The 15615-nt window shown below is 58.4% G+C and overlaps 1 protein-coding gene across 2 annotated transcripts in view; it reads right to left on the minus strand.

The window, feature by feature from the left end:
- Positions 1-944: 944 nt before the first annotated feature.
- Positions 945-15615, minus strand: part of WIPI2 (WD repeat domain, phosphoinositide interacting 2) — a 26201-nt gene continuing 11530 nt past the window's right edge. For both annotated transcript variants that reach the window (XM_040231441.1, XM_040231450.1), the window contains 10 exons: positions 11928-12097; positions 10891-10987; positions 10396-10493; positions 9862-9954; positions 9340-9410; positions 7290-7397; positions 6440-6604; positions 5873-5980; positions 5083-5213; positions 945-4364 (listed from right to left, as the gene is read on the minus strand). In XM_040231441.1, the coding sequence (XP_040087375.1) occupies positions 4252-4364; positions 5083-5213; positions 5873-5980; positions 6440-6604; positions 7290-7397; positions 9340-9410; positions 9862-9954; positions 10396-10493; positions 10891-10987; positions 11928-12097 (1154 nt within the window). In that variant the 3' untranslated portion in view covers positions 945-4251. The remainder of the gene's footprint in view (positions 4365-5082; positions 5214-5872; positions 5981-6439; positions 6605-7289; positions 7398-9339; positions 9411-9861; positions 9955-10395; positions 10494-10890; positions 10988-11927; positions 12098-15615) is intronic.

The following is a 15615-nucleotide window of genomic DNA, read 5'->3' on the forward strand; positions in this document are numbered from 1 at the left end:
GCCTTCAAGATCTCACACCAACAGCCACGCCAGCTGGCCTCTGTCTCCCCAGCTGCTGTTACCGGTGGCTTATTCAGAGGTGGTTTTGATATAAAAGGAATGGCTTGTCCAGCCCAGAGGTCAAAGAGTTTGTGAAGAGCAAGCCCATGAGAGGAGGATGCTCTCAGGAAGGAAGCCGCCAGACCAGCGCCTCACATCAGAACACGCCTGTGAACCGCCTCTGGCCTGCCACGCGCAGGCTGACCACCTCCGCCCACAGCGTCCCTCTGCTGCTTAATCCCACCACCGTCTCTCAGGGGAGGAGCAGAGAACTCGTTCCACAAAGTCGACAGAAATCGATCCTGCAGGAGCAGTTTCTGTAAGATTTCAGTCGGGCTGCAGGCTTCTGATATTCCGTTGTAATACTCTAGGTAGAGTTACAGGGCATTTAAATATGGTACAAATGAGATGCATGGCAGACGAGTCAATGGGCAAAAAAACCAGAACCACACAGGTTTTACTTTCTTAATATGGTTATAAAATGCTGCCAGCCAGGGCTTTCCAGTCGAACTTGGTTTGGTATGGAATGCAATCAGTACACACACTTGTGGCTTAGACACGTACAGTCTCAGACACACACAATCTCACACCCCATACATACTGGCAGCACAACAAGCTCACCGATACAGAAAACGTAAGAAGGAATAATTCAATTACGTTTCAGTAAAGAAGGAAAATACAGGGGTGAGGAATCAAAACAGTCTCTTTAAAAAACTCAGCTTCAGAAAGATTTAATTCTCCTAAATTAAAGACTTTTCCGGTCAGAAGCCTTAGAGAAGGCAGAGGGCTGGTTGGGCTTCGACATCCAATTATTTTTTGTGCTTTGCAAAATCTACAGAATAAAAAGGTACAACACGGGCCAAGGATTTTGACCTGGGTGAGAACTAAAACACACAGCAGTTCTGAATCTCCTTGGCGATTAGCGATCATTATATATTTTCAGTGAGAAGTAAGTTAGTCACAGAGAGAATCCTGAATAAAGGGCCTGCCCCTCCCACCACCGTCAGAATGCCAATGGCTTGTGTGCACCGCGTTAACGTTTCTGAGACCACAACGCCAGCCCGAGTGTGCAGCCCGCCCACCTCGAGTTTAAGGGTGATTAAGTACACTTGTAAAATGATGCATTTGGATTTTCAGCTGTGCTACCTAGTGCCACAGTTAAGAACAGAGAGCCCGTCATTCCTGTGTGCAGAAGAGGGGCTACAGAGATTCTAGGGGTCGGTGGGGCAGGAAGAGGGGACAAACACCACCCTCGAGCCTGGCCCGTGGGCAGCCCTGAACTTGGCGCAGCTCGGCCGGCCTGCCGGCGGGACCTGGACAGCGAGACTGCCCCGTGGCTGGCCGTCTGTCTCCCTTTGCTGAGTGGGGACTGGGGTACGTGCAGTCTTGTCTCCACGTGGTCCCTGCTGCCTGTGGGGGAGACAGAAGCTCTGCTTTCCTCTCCAGATGGACCTGCGAGCGGGCCGATCTTGTTGCTCCGTCCTGGGCCCGGAGCCCCTGCAGAGGGTAGGGCCGCAAGGTCCAGGTGGGACCAGACAGCAGGAGTTCGCGTCCCCGTCTCGGCCGGGAGGGTGCCGGCCCCAGGGTCCTGGTGGGAAACGCGGTCACAGGGGCGGTGCTCCGCATCCGAGACCTGGCGAGCCTCCAGCATCCCCGGAGAACGCCAAGAGGGGCAGGGCAAGAGAAGGGCAGCAGGACCGATGGGACCCGCACAGAGCCTGGCATGTGAACGCAGCTTATATCCGTTCCCACCAGCTTTGTGCTCAGGACCTGGAACCGAACAGAAACACACCTCGTCCTGTGAGAACGGTTTCCGTTTCCGTGTGGACTGGGCGCCCGGTCGACTCACCCTTCACCAGGGCAGGGAGGTGGGGATCGCCCGTGGTCCCGTCCGGAGCCCGGCGCTCCAGGTCCCCCGCCAGCAGGTGGTAGAATTGGGGGGCTGAATTCAGTCCTGTTTAACTCCACGTTCAACCCAACACTCAGCCCCATCATTTAGAAAGTGAAGGGTGTGCTCCTGATCCATAGGAGTCCACTGTGTGAGCCTCCCAGCAGCAACAAATGATCCTATTTTAAGTTTGCAAACTTGACGTAAGAATTCATGTTGGTGTAGAGGTCGGGGTTCAGCTGAGCCCCTTCTCTTGAGCAGTAGCAGGGGTCCCACCGCTGACCACTGCTCCTCTGCTTCCTGCCCGAGCCCCTTGCAAGACCCCGGACAGCAGTGGAGGGGGTGGGGCAGCAAACACCCCCCCACCCTCTTAGTTCTTCTCAACCAGGGCCCCTCCTGGCGGTGCACAGGTTACACCAACCCGGGTGAGCAGAGCATTCTCGCGTCTGAGGAGACGGCACCTGGGCCAGCCGGACCCCCGGGGCTGGGAGGCTGAGGCTGACAGGGGAGAGAGCCCGTCCGCTGGGATGGCTGACCTCAAACAAAGATGAAACCGCACGCCTGTGAGAAGAGGAAGCTGGCGCAGCAGATCCGAGGCCTCCAGGCACCCGACGGGGGAGCTCGCCAGCAAGGCCGGGACCCGTCGACAGGGAGGCTATTCTTGCCCCGATGATTCTGGTCCCAGAGTGGCCACGTGCAGTCTCCACACCAAAGGTGCCACCGAGGAGCTGGACGCTGAGCTGGTTCTGGAACAGAAGGCGAGGCTACAGGTGTGGCCGGGCCGACGGGGCTGCGGGCCGGTCCCCAGTCCTTGCTCAGGGCCCTGTGGGGGCCTGGGTTCCAGACCCATCGCCGGGGCTCCCACTTCACCAGGGACACAGGACAGACGTGCCGAGGCTCTGGGGAGGGGGAAACTGGCTCCATCCTCCCCTCCCCTCTCACGCGGCACTTCACGTTGTTGCAATGAGCCGGGTTTCTGTAGGTTTCTGCTGCAGATGTGCCCAGGGCACCTCAGAGCCAACCAGTGGGCAAGCGGCCTGAGGTGTGGGGCCTGGCCCTGGCACCGGGGCACTGAAGCGGGCGGTCCGCTCCGCCGCTCGACAGGTATGACCCAGGTACACGCTCAGCCTGGCGCGGACACCGCTGACCTGTCCTCTGCTCCAGCAGGGAAGGCGGACGCCACACCGCTGCTCTGCCACTTGCATCCTTAACTGTCGCTGTCCGAAGAAGCCAGAACTGTCTTTGGCGCTGTCAGTTCCACTTAAAACTCCTTGCTACTTGAACGGCTACGCGCCTTGGTTTGGAACGCAGAGTTCGAGGTATAGGAGGTTGTCTGGGTTCTGTAAAAATGAGAGGGGAAGCCAGGCAAACGCTGGAGTTTGTGACCAGAGTCTCTTGTCACTCGTGCCGAGCCATTTTGGAAGATGCAACAGAGACGCACAGATCACGCTGCGAGTGGGGCGCCAAGGTAAGAGCACAATTTGGGTGCCCATCCCGGCTGATTTCTGAGCTTCGTGGGCAAAAGAACACCTGCAAAGTTCCCTTAGACAAACCAACACCCCACACATACAGCTGTTCGACAGGAAGGTCAAGGCTGAGACCAGACAGTCGGAGTACATGACATTCCCTGGCTACAGCGCTCCTGGGCGTCTGTCTTTCAAGCCCACGGGGCTGTCGGAAGGAAAGGTTTTCAGTTTCAGAAAGAACCTCTTTCTCTGAATACCCACCCAGAAAGCAAGACCAGAAACAAGAGTCTACCGCAGAAGAAATCCCAGAAGAATCCAATTTGGAAAGAATTTAATTAACAAAATAAAATGGTGGGGGGAGGGGTGAAATGGTCCCGGAGGGGCTCCAGGGAGAGAGGACCCCCCAAGGCCACCCGGCCTGCCCAAGCAGGACCAGATGCACGCTCGCCGCCGCCGCCGCCTTCCCGGCCCGTGCCTCTCTGCACAGACTGAAAACCCCAGACGCCTGCGGGCTGTTATGAGCAGGCTCCAGAGCTCCTGGCTGGCTTGGCACATGAATACATGCAAAGCAAAGGTGTTTTAGGAGCCTCACCAAACAGTTGATTTTGGCAAAAAAGAGAAAACCAATGAAAAGCTAAAAATTCATAAGCAGGATTAAAAGCCACTGAAGTGAAAACAATGTATATCTCAACAGTATGGAATGAGACTACAGCTACAATCCTTTTTTTTTTCTTTTTGATTTAGAAGTCTCTGCCATCCTCTCCCCAGCTCGGGTCAAAGTTCATAGCAGCATGACTGAGAAGTCCTCTGTCAGCCAGTGTTCCCTGCCTCGGGGCCCGAGGAGGTCACAGGTCGCGGTCAGTCCGTCCTCAGAATCATGGGAGGGTGCTCGCTGTCATCCTCCAGCCGCAGGGCGTTGGCCTCGTCCTCCAGCCCCGAGCCGCCCACGGCGCCCAGCTCGTCCGCGTAGGCTGCAGAGAGAGCAGCGCATCAGGCAGGCCGAGCCCCAGTGGGCAGTCCCCTCAGGGAGGCCGACCCCCGAAGCGGGACCTGGGCCAGCAGGGAGCTCACGGCCCAAGGACGTGGAATTCTCACCTCTGCCCTGACCAGCGAGCTCTCTACAGCCCTGAGCCACTCAAGAGACAGCTGACTTTCCAAGACCCATGAAGGTAAGGAAGGAAGGAGCTGGGCGCTAATGGTGACCCAGCGGAGAGGCTGCAAATGGCCCCCTGGAGTCAGGGGTGGGGGTGTGCCCAGACCCGTGGCAAGGACGCTCAGAGCCTCCTCGAAGCACACGCTGCCTTCACCCTGGAGTGAAACAGTGAGCAAGAGTGCGGCAGAGCGTGCGCGCACACACCGCCCAGGGCGGCCTGGGGGAGCTGGCCCTCTCCTGCCTGGGCCTGCTTGCTGACCCGGGCCACAGGAGGGAGGGTCAAGACCAAGCGTTTTGGGCAGAACCTGAGCTGAGCAGAGGCAGATGGTGGACAGTTCATAGGCACCTAGAGCCACAGGGCTATTTCTGTTTCCAAAATGAAGAAAATGGACTCAGCCTCAGGAGGCCTTGAAAACCGTGCTTACCACAGCGGGCCCGAGTGCTGCAGGCCCCGCCCCGGAGTGCAAGAGGCAGGAGGGCGGCTCTGCGAGAGCGAGCGCCGCAGTGCTCCGCCCCAGGCTCGGCCCAGCCCTTACCCAGCGCCGTCGGGGACGAAGGCACGTGCGGACCCTTGGCCACGGCCGCGCTGTACGCCTGCGTCACCAAGGGGCAGTCGTGGGACGTGGAGTCCAGGATCTCGTTGGTTGTCTCCATGCTGCCGTCCAACCTGGAAAAGGAGGAAAGACACCAGCAGGGACAGTCAGGCCATGCTGCGCTGGCCCGCGGGCGACTGCCCCGAGAGTGGTCACCGGGATTTCCACATGCTCAGTCTGATGAAGAGAGCTGGACCTAGAGAAGCAACCGCACCGCGCTTTCTAAGACTGAAGACCAAAACCAGAGTACGCTGTCAAATAACGAAATCACCCCCATGTTCGCCCTGATTGTAAGAGTGTTACGGTACCACTGTTTAAAGACAGAAAGCCCAACGGTACTACCTCCCAGCTAACTAACATTTACTCCTTCTCTTCAAAGACAACAGCAGCATCTCAGTGGGACCCCGGGCCCCTGGAGAACCTGCCCCGCATCACAGACAGCGCCCTGGGGTAGCCCCTTCTGCGCACGGCACTGAGCTGAGCTGCGTCCTCAGCAGTCCTGCCCCAAGACACCCCCCCACCAACTCACAGGAAGAGTGCGCCCCGGCCGCTCTAGTCTCTGCCCAGGTGCTGAGCGGGGCACGGGCAGAGGTGTGGAGGGCAGGCTTGCACCCACACGATGGGTGGTCATGCAGACACCTGAGTCTCTGGGTCCCTGGCTTTGGGCACACAAGCAAGTCGCCCCCTGCCCACAGGGGCCCCTGCCCGCACGGCGGAGGCGCAGCCGACTCACTGGTGCTGCTTCATGAGGGTGCACTCGCCCCCTTCCTGGGGGTCCAGGTTGTACATGTACAGGTACCCGTCCGAGGCGCCCACCAGCAGCCGGGGGATCTTCTGGATCCTAGTGAGGATAAACAGCAACCAAAGTCTAGAACTGAAACTTGCACAAAGCTCTCAGTAAACCAGCAGCCTGGCCTTCGGCCGGGCCAGGGAAGAGCACCACACCCCAAATGAGTGAGTGTCGCTTCGTGCACATACGGTCCGCACACGAGGATAAAGGAGCTCAGAGCGCGTGCGGCTGCCAGCGCTGGAGGCCCCGGGGCCACGCACTGGCCCTCTCATGCGGTGCTGAACTAACCATGCTTTCTAAGTGTTCCCAACACCGGGAAGAGGAAGCGTGGAGGATCAGACGCTGTGGGGCGGGCGTCTGGGTTCCCTATCAGCGTCCACCTACGGCCCCCTCCACGTCCACGTGACTGGTCTAAACCAGAGGACCAGGTGTACAGGTCATCCCCAGAGGCCTGGGACCCCACTCCCGGCTGGACGTATGGGACAGAGGCAGCCCCCCGCCCCGACTCACGTGGCCAGCGCGCAGATGTTCTTGTGGCCACAGAAAGGCAGGCGCACCGTGGCGAAGGCCCTGCCCTGGTTGAACATCTCCGACACTTGGGAGGGCAAGTAGCTGGTGGACGCCATGAGCACCTTCCCGAAGTAGCCGGTCCAGGTGGTGGGCTCCTCCTGAGGCCTGGGAGGAGGACACGCCATCAGACACACACAGGCCCTTGGCTGAGAATGACCACGCGCCCCTCACGCAGAGGCGAGGCTCAGCCCCGAGACGCAAGAGCAGTCTCCCAGGCTCACGGGGAACCTGGGGACGTCACAGAGCGTGTCCTCAGAGGGTCAGCAGAGGGGCCAGGGAACGACCGGCCCTTGCTCTGTAGCTGAGGATGTGAGGCCCATGTCCAGGAACCTTGCATCTTTCTATAGGGAAGTTTCCAAACAGTCGGAGCACAGCCCCAACCATGCGCTCCCGCAGCCCGTTCAGACGGGCCTCAGAGTAAGACACAGCACAGATAACAGTGCTGATCCTAGCGGGAGGCTCACCACAGAACCTGAGACAAGGCAACAGAGCCACCGGGGATGACCTGTACACCACGCATACCGCTGCAGTCACGCACTCTTTAAATCAACTGCTGCACAAATGGAAAATGCCTCTGAGCGAGAGGGAGGCAAGTGCCCCCTCCCAGGGCAGTCCCCAGAGATGCGCCATGGGGGGAGGCGCTGGGGGGACCACGCTCTGCTGCCCCATCCAGCAGGGCCCCCTCGAACCCCACCCGTCCTGCTGCCGAGCCCCCACGAGCCCTCCGGACACACTTTGGCACGTTGGCGGAGAGAGGGCCCGTATCCCTCTCAACGTCTCTGCGACTCACTTTTCCTTCACAGTCTCGAGTTTAAAGATGTGCACAGTCTCAGTGTTGCTGGAGGCGGACAGGAACATGCCGTCCACGCTGAAGGCCAGGGAGCAGATGCTCACACACCTGGGGCGAGAGGGGTGCGGCCGGTCACGCTGCCGCCCGGACGCGGAGGGCAGGTGGCAACCAGCGCCGCAGCCCCCTCCGGAGGGCAAGTCACAGTGAAGGAAGGTCCCCATGACAGGTGCACGAGGGTCTTCTTATTCCTTTCCGGTCACCTTCTCAAAATATGTGAGGAAAGAGAGCGCCTGAAAGCTGACGCCCTGACCGAGCCATCCTTTAACAAGCCTCTCGCGGCCACATAACGAAAGGAATCGAGGCTTCGCTAAATCATTTTTAGCAGAATCAGGCTGGACTTACAGCACTAAACTTAGCTACAGAAACCTACTCATTGAGATTATAGCAACTCTTGACATGGAAGAGCATGAACTGGCAACCTCGATAACGTTTAAGAATAAACTTCTGACATCCTAAAACTCTAGTTTTCCCTTAAAACATCACTGTAAAAACCACAATGCCGGCGCTTCCTTGCAACCCTGCAGCCACAAGGTGGACTTGGTCCTGTCCCCAGGGAGGGGCTTTGTTCTAGCTGTGTTTCTGGAGCTCACGGTGCACGGGCTCCCACCCAGAGGAGCATGGAGGGAGGGGGGGTGAGCAGCAAAGGGAAGGCGCTGCAGATGCTGGGGGAGAGGCAAGAGGGGGCACTCGACCGACTGGAGAGCGCAGGAGCCCGCAGGTCATACCAGTGCCTGTGTGGAGACAGGTTTCTCTGAGGAGCTGGGAGAGATGGGGAAGGGAAACACGCCACAGCAGGAAAGCAAGGACGCGGGGAGCCTGCAACACCACGGAGTCCTGTGTGTGGAGCAAACCCTGGGATGGGGGAGGCCCTGAGAGGCTCCCCGCAGGGCTGCCCCCATCTGCCACAGCCCCCCGCCCTGGAAGAACAGCCAGTGGGCTCAGGTCTGAGGGACGGAACCCGGCGAACACGAGCTGAGGCCACGGCGAGCGCGAGGCCGGGTGGAGACGCCTGGGGTGGGGGAGGCTGGTCTGGGGGGCGCGCGGGGACAGGTGAGGCCGGTGTGGAGGGGAATGGCAAGGCAGGCAGGGGGGGCAAGTGCCCCCCAGGTTCAGGCGCCAGGAGGAGGGCGGGGATGTTCCCGGGACACGCTGTGTGCAGCACGGTGGGTGTTGGGGCCGTGCTCTGGCCGCTGGGTGGAGCACCCAGCAGGCAGGAGAAACGTGGAAAACCTTGGCAGGTGGCCTGGGGACACGGAGGAGTCCCTGGACACAGACAGACACCGTGGCTGAGGACGGAGAGGTGGGCTGCCCAGAGGGGGGCCTGGGGCCAGGGCCTCAGCGCAGAAATGCAGACGCAGGAGCAGGAGCAGCAAAAGGAGAAAGACCCAAAAAGATGAGCGTGAGGAAAAGCGAAGGGAAAAAGGAAGGAAAGAGACAGGAAGCAGGGGACAGGGAGGGCCGGCAGCCCGAGATCGCCCGTGGGAGGCCCCGGCTCCGGGTGCCACGGGTCAGGCCCCACCAGGCAGGGACGCAGACGTAGCGTCACAGGGCGGCTGCGCTCTGCGGTCTCTTTAGAGAAACACTGTGCGGGGCCAAAGCCATCTGCTGGTCGGAGCGGGGCTGGGAGCTGTTCACGGGTTTTCAGAGTCCAGGAGAAGGGGAGGAGCCGCTGCCCAGGTCAGGCGCCCCCAGGGCCCATTCACCCCGGGCCTGGCTGGGCAAGCTCCTCCTTCCACAGCCTGAGCTATCAGGCCACACGGCTCGGCGCTCAGCGCAACCACAAACAACAAAATCCAGTTTGCCTCTATAACAATGCCCCTTGACCTCCCACAAAACCCCAAGCCCCTCCTGCCCCACCAGCTGGGCTGAGATTGCTGGCTGCTGGATGAGGGTCCCCAGGGCTCAAGTGCCCACTGCTGCTCACAGAGGATGTTAAACTGAATTGCAAACAGATGCTCCAGATTCCATTCTGGAGACTTGCACACTTTACCTCTTCACTCCTCTCCGGAACTCGAAGAGTTTCTGTCCTTCTGGAATGGAAAACACCCTAATCACGGTCCCCTGCAGCAGGGAGAAGAGGAAAGAAAAAGGAACTTGAGTTGAGTGGAATCAGACTCAGGTCTCTCGCTCATTGGATGTTGGCAGATGGACGCCGACAGCTGTCCCAGCCGCATGGCCCTGAATCCTGCGCCCCGTCCCTCGCCAGGCACCATCAGAACACACCCTGCTCCACCGTGCACACGGTGAAGTGCCATCACTGCTCATCCTAACGCTGAGGGCTGTGCAGTCACAGCTGCGATATTCCCCAACAGGACGGCTAAATGCACCCCGGCCCAGCACGCCTCAGCCACCGCGCTAGCTCAGCTCAGGTGTGCGTGGCTGCAGGCAGCCCTCCAGGCTGTCACATGGGTCAGGCTGTGACCGGTGGGGACAGACACCGCCCTGGGGACTGGGCTGTGTGAGCAAGGTGGATGAGTGGGCGGGACTCTGGGTTTCCATGTGGCCACCTTACCTTCTCGGAAGCAGTGGCGAGCTTGGTTCCACTGGCGTCGAAGGCCAGGGCGGCTAACGGGCTGTCGTGAGCCGGGATCATGTTCGCAGCTCTCTGGAGGGGAGGGGAAAGGGACCCCGTGACCACTGTGACTGCGAGGCTACCGTCGATGCCCATGAAGTCACCCACCGAGAAGGCCCATAGCTGTTATGGAAACCCCTGCACGGCTGACACAGACGCCAAGTCCACCCGATTAACCACGGGTTGAGGAGGGGGCAGGGAAATGCCACTCAGAGCCTTAAAAGAAAAAGCGAAGCAACGTCCCCACGGAGATCTTCCTCCGTTCCCTCCCGCACGCACACTGAGGGGTGCTCGGTATGGAGGGAGGGCGGGGACAGGAGCAGACTGGAGGCAGAACGACCCAACCGGCTCGGCCACCAGGAGGCCGCGGTGGGAATCGGGAATTGAGCCGCTGAGCCAGGGAAGGAGGAGGCTGGAGGAGCTGGCCCCCGCCTGAGCAAGGAGGGGCATCGCACCCCTCCCCCAGAGCCTCACCAGGTTGATGGTGTCGAAGACCTGCACCTCCCCGATGGTGGCGCTGCCCGGATACGCCAGGTAACAGTTGTCGTTGTTGATGGACAGCGCACAGAGGCCTGTGAGCGACACACGGGGACAGGCGGGTCGGGCCGGGGCCCCCGGCGCCACCAGCGGCCGGCAGGCGCACAGCGAGACAGGGAGGCCACGCGCTCTGACGCGAGGCGGTAGCGTCGCTGGGCCTCTTAAGGTCCACGCCCCCCACACGCCCCGCAGGTGGCAGCAGGCCTGTCGTGCAGTGTGCGTGCTCAAGCGCACTAAGGCAGTGGTTGGAACTGATCAGAAACCTCAAGGCTGCAGGCTCACCCAGCCCACGACTGTGTGGTCACGAGACCAGCATCAGATGGGCGGTAGCTGACTCTAAGAGCAACACCGTCTAAACCTGTGGAACCTGAGAGCAGAGAAAACTCTCACGGACAGGACCTCTGAACGGCAGCACTGCCCTGCTCCGCTCACCGGTGGGGTTCGGGGGCGTCTCCCGGATGGTGTGCAGCACCTTCATGTCCCGGATATTGTGAATGTAGAGAGACTCCTCCAGGCACACGATCAGCCTCTGCGAGAGATGTGGATACAGAAGCAGGATGTGAGGGAGAGCCAGACTCCGAGCCTCAGTTAGGGCCTCCTGCCGGCACCACGCTCCTTCCGGAACTGCGCGGGCGCGCGGTGCTCCAGGCCCCGCCCACCACCCATCACCGCGCCCCTTACTGCCCTGGAGCTGAGCCCCCGCCTACAACTCCGTCCTCCGGTTGGATGAGGACCTTTAACTGTGCGGTGTCATTTAGCATGACAGAAGGTGGTCCCTTGCTAAGAAAACTGGGGTTTGATTTTGTTTCGCTCTCAGCCCTCCCGCCATGAAAACCATGTCGAGGCTGGGGTCGCTCTGGTGAAGGCCCACTGCTTTCAGAATCCGATGCTGACCGAGGCTGCGACTAAAACCACAGTCACGTGGCCATCGCCGGCACTACCTCAGGTCCTGGCCACCAGGCCCACGCTCCAGGCCAGACATTCTTGTGGGTTTTGGAGCAGACACAAAAAGGTAGTATATCTTTCATCTTTAGTTAAAAGTTAAATTAACAGTTAAAAAAGGGATAAAGGATTCCTTGGCAGTCCTGTGGCAGGACTCTCTGCTTTCACTGCTAAGGCCTGGGTTCAATCACTGGTCAGGGAACTAAGACCTCATAAGCCACAAGCATGGGAAGAAAAAAAAGATGCTCGGGTTTTTTAAAAAGGTAACTCTTATAAAAGAAGGCTCACGTCTTGAGGGACGGGTAAAGCTAATGGCACTAGCCACGGCATCTTCAGGAACGGGGCAGTCTGAGCAAAACCACTGAGACGAGAGAGCAGAGCCGAGCCCGGGCGGGCTGTGAGGGGAGCAGAGCGGTCGGGGCCTGCCGGAGGCCCGGCAGCCGCTCCAAGGTCACTGGAACGGCCTCACAGCCCAGAGCCCCCAGGAAGCCCGGGGCCCTGGGGCGGTGAGGGGGAGCGCCGCCCACCTGCCTGTTGAGCTTCACCGCCAGGATGGTGTTGGAGTAGCTGTAGTTGCAGATCTCGGTCCCCTTCTTAAAGTGGCAAACCTTCAGCTTCCTGGGGGCTTTGAGGCTGACGATGGCCACCAGGCTGCTGGAGAACAATCTCTCCACGATGCACACATCTTCAGTGTCAGCTGAAAGGAGGGAGAAAACAAACCCATGTGGGTGTGTATCCCTGTCAACCAGCGCCAGAGGTCCCCACACACAAACCCGTGTCTAAGGGTAGGCTCCCTGTGGGGGAGAGCTTGGGGAAGGGTGAGGGGCAGTCCACCAGGTCAAGTTCACGGTTTACAAGGCCCAGGTGAGCTGCCCACACGCTGCCCCGCACCCTGAAAGGAGGGCCTGCTCCTCAGAGACCACCAGCTCTCGGCCACGGGCAGGCCACCCATTCCACACCGCCCGTACCTGATACATGATGGGCCCCCAAATGCTCCCGTATGACTCCGCACCTGGGGTCTCGCAGCCACCCGACTGGGAGCAGGGGCTTACGAACCCCAGCACGGTCAGCCCTCCGCCCCTTAGGCCCCTGCGCCCCACTTACATGGGGACACCCCCGCTAAACCGCACGCACAGCGACCCACCCAGAAAACGGGCACAGAGGCCTCCCCACAGCTGTCACCTCACCCCGACTCCCAGGGCTGCCCCACCCCAGCTCCCTCGCTCCCCACCTGGGTTCACTTGTGGTCACCGGGGTCGGTTCAGGGGAGGAGCAAAGAGCATTCTGGAAGGCAGGACTCTGGATGATTCCCACAGGCAGCGGTCTGGACCTGAGCTGCAGCTGAGCTGGGGTTAAGCATGGACCCGTTCACTGTCCTAACAATGGCCCGAGGCCACACTCTACTCTGTGAGGTGCTGAGCTCAGAGGTCAGAGAACTAGATGGCTCACAACCCGGGGAACTGCAGGGCCTGACCTCGCTGTGACCAGGCATGCCCACACACAGGACCGAGGGCTCCTTCAACAAGCCCTGTCACTAAACTCCACGCTTTAACTTAAAAACACGTGTAGGTCAGTTTAGAAACCAAATGGCCAAAGTGAGTGAGTACGCTCCAAAGGTCTCCGTATTAAGCAGAAACTCTCTCCAGGAAAATGCGGTGGCCAGCGCCATCTCCATGTGGGTTTGAACTCTGACGTGCTCTGCACGGGGCCCATCCAGGGGGAGTCAGCCCAAGGCGACGTGACACGTGTGGGAATAAAACAGGGTTTGCTCTTACATGGAATGGGATGGGCAGTAAAGTCAAGCTCCTGGAGGACAGGCAAAGCCAAGCCACAGCAGGAAACCCAGAGCACGGCCTGCCTCCTGGGGGCGGGGTGAGGGAGCTTTCTGGGGTGATGGTGAACCCTGATGAGAGGCCAGGCCACACGGATGTACATGCATTAGTCAGACACGGGATGCTTCCTCCAGATGTGACCGTAAATCCGAGCGTGCTGACTGCATACAGGAACTGTGTGCAGATGGCTGTCTGCAAGGCGCTTTGAAATGCAGACACACAAGACGGGCGGGCAAGTCCAATGCTCACAACAGACTCCAGATCCTCAGGATGTGGGTATTGCCTATAAAATACTTCCAACTTTTCTGTGTGTGAAAACCTCCATTAACAAAACGGTGAGGAGGAAAGGGATGGATCGTTCCTTCGCTTAAACCAAGGGCAGAGAAAGTAAAGAAACATCGGCTTTAGTTATCTGCCTGGTTTCCCACCCCACTCTTAAGTTTGAAAAATTTTGAAACTTTCATGAGAAAAAGCATAAGAAACTTCTTTCTAGCATTTTAACAACAGGGGAAGTGTGGCATGGAGGCAGCCAAGCTGTTTTTAGCTGCAAACATTCCTGAGAGTGAAAACTGTGACAAACCTCTGAATACGCAGCACCTAGACTCACAAATGTCATCCTTCTGCCATTTGGCCTCAACCATCCTTTTCTTTGCTGACTTTTCAATGAGAGGCTCATCATCTTGACGTTCCCACTAAGTAAGTGAAGACACAGGAAAAATGTCTTTTCCAGCTCATGAAAAAAGTGGAAAATTTCTTATATCAAAAGCAGCTGAGAGTGGATCAGGTATTTAACGTAAAACCCAAAGCCAAAGAACCAAAGGAAGACATGAGAGATTGCTTATGCATCCAGAACAGGGAGGATTCCGGAAGCCTCAAGAGAAGGGCTGGACACAAAAACATCAAGGAGGGCAAAGAGATGATGGCGAGCGAGGGGAAGAAGCAAACGGCCCAGAAGAAGTATTTGCAACCTCCACCAGATGGCTCCTGCGCCTTCAACAGGAGGAGAAAGCAAGAACAAAGCAACGAAGAAAGAAACGTGCAAAGGACAAGGACTTCCGGACAAAGCTTCATTTCAGTTACGATTTAAGAAACGCAAAAAGACAGAAGAACATTAACAAAACTCAAGCTTATAAATACACATCCACACCATAACCTGCACACAAACATTCACAGCAGCCAAAGGGGAAACAACACCAAAATGAAGGCACAGCCATCGTTTGTCCATCGACAGAGCACATCCACACCCCGTGATGTCACTGGGCAAGAAAAAGAAAGGACGTGCTCATCCACGCGCCAGCACAGTGGAGCCACGAAACCACCCCACGCGAAGGAAGCCCGGCCCACGCGGCTCCGTTTATCTGAGACTTCCAGAGCAGCAGATCCACAGCAGCAGAAAGGAGATTAGCGGTTGCCCAGGGCTGAGGGGTGGGGGAGTGGGGAGCAGTCACCCTGCTGCTAATGGGCTCGGGGGTTCTTTGGAGTGATAAAAATGTTTTAAAATTAGATTAAGGTAGGTTGCACAACCCAGTAAATATACTGGAACCTGCTGAATTGTATACTTTAAACAGGTGGTTTTTTATTGGCATCCAAATTACATCTCAAAAAGCTATTAAAAAACCCCACAGGCAGACTACCGCATCCACGAAAATTCCGACCAGTACGCTGAGATCTGACGCAGTGAGCACAGGGCGGCGGGCAAGAGTGATGGACAGGCAGACGGGGGCGGCAGCCCAGTGTCAGGGAGGGTGGAGGGCCCTCGCTGCGACGCTCTCCAGCCACGGCCCTGGACCGGGAGCGTACACAGACTTCCACAGGCTCTCAGACTGCCCAAATCACACACTAAGCGTTGGGTTTTTCTCTGGGAAGTACCCGCAACTTCCATCAGACTTCCAAAGGAGCCAGAAAAGTCAGAGAATGGCCGAGGCTGCCTGCAAAGGGCAGAGGAACTGCCAGCCACTGAAAGGGCCATGTGCTTTCGTCTCCGCTTCATCAAAAACCAACCAAGAGGACCCCACCCCTTCAGCCCTAGGACGCAGTTTGCCTGGACCTTTCAGGAACACAACTTCACAAAGTGATCTACCTTTACATACTGCCAAGCTCACACGCTGCCTGTGGTTCACTGTCATAGCTCATACCCTGCCCGTGGTTCACACCCTGCGTGTGGCTCACACCCTGCCCACGGTTCACCCACTGCCCGCGGTTCACACGCTGCCCGCGGTTCACAGGCCACTCGTGGTTCACAGGCCACTCCTGGCTCACACGCCGCTCGTGGTCCACACACTGCCGGGTTTGCTGCTCACGGATCACACGCTGCCTGCGGTTCACACGCTGCTCGTGGTTCACACGCTGCTGGTGGTTCACACAATGCTCGCGGTTCACACAA

This window comes from Oryx dammah, unplaced genomic scaffold, assembly GCF_014754425.2.
Source record: "Oryx dammah isolate SB20612 unplaced genomic scaffold, SCBI_Odam_1.1 HiC_scaffold_2, whole genome shotgun sequence".
NCBI lineage: Eukaryota > Metazoa > Chordata > Mammalia > Artiodactyla > Bovidae > Oryx > Oryx dammah.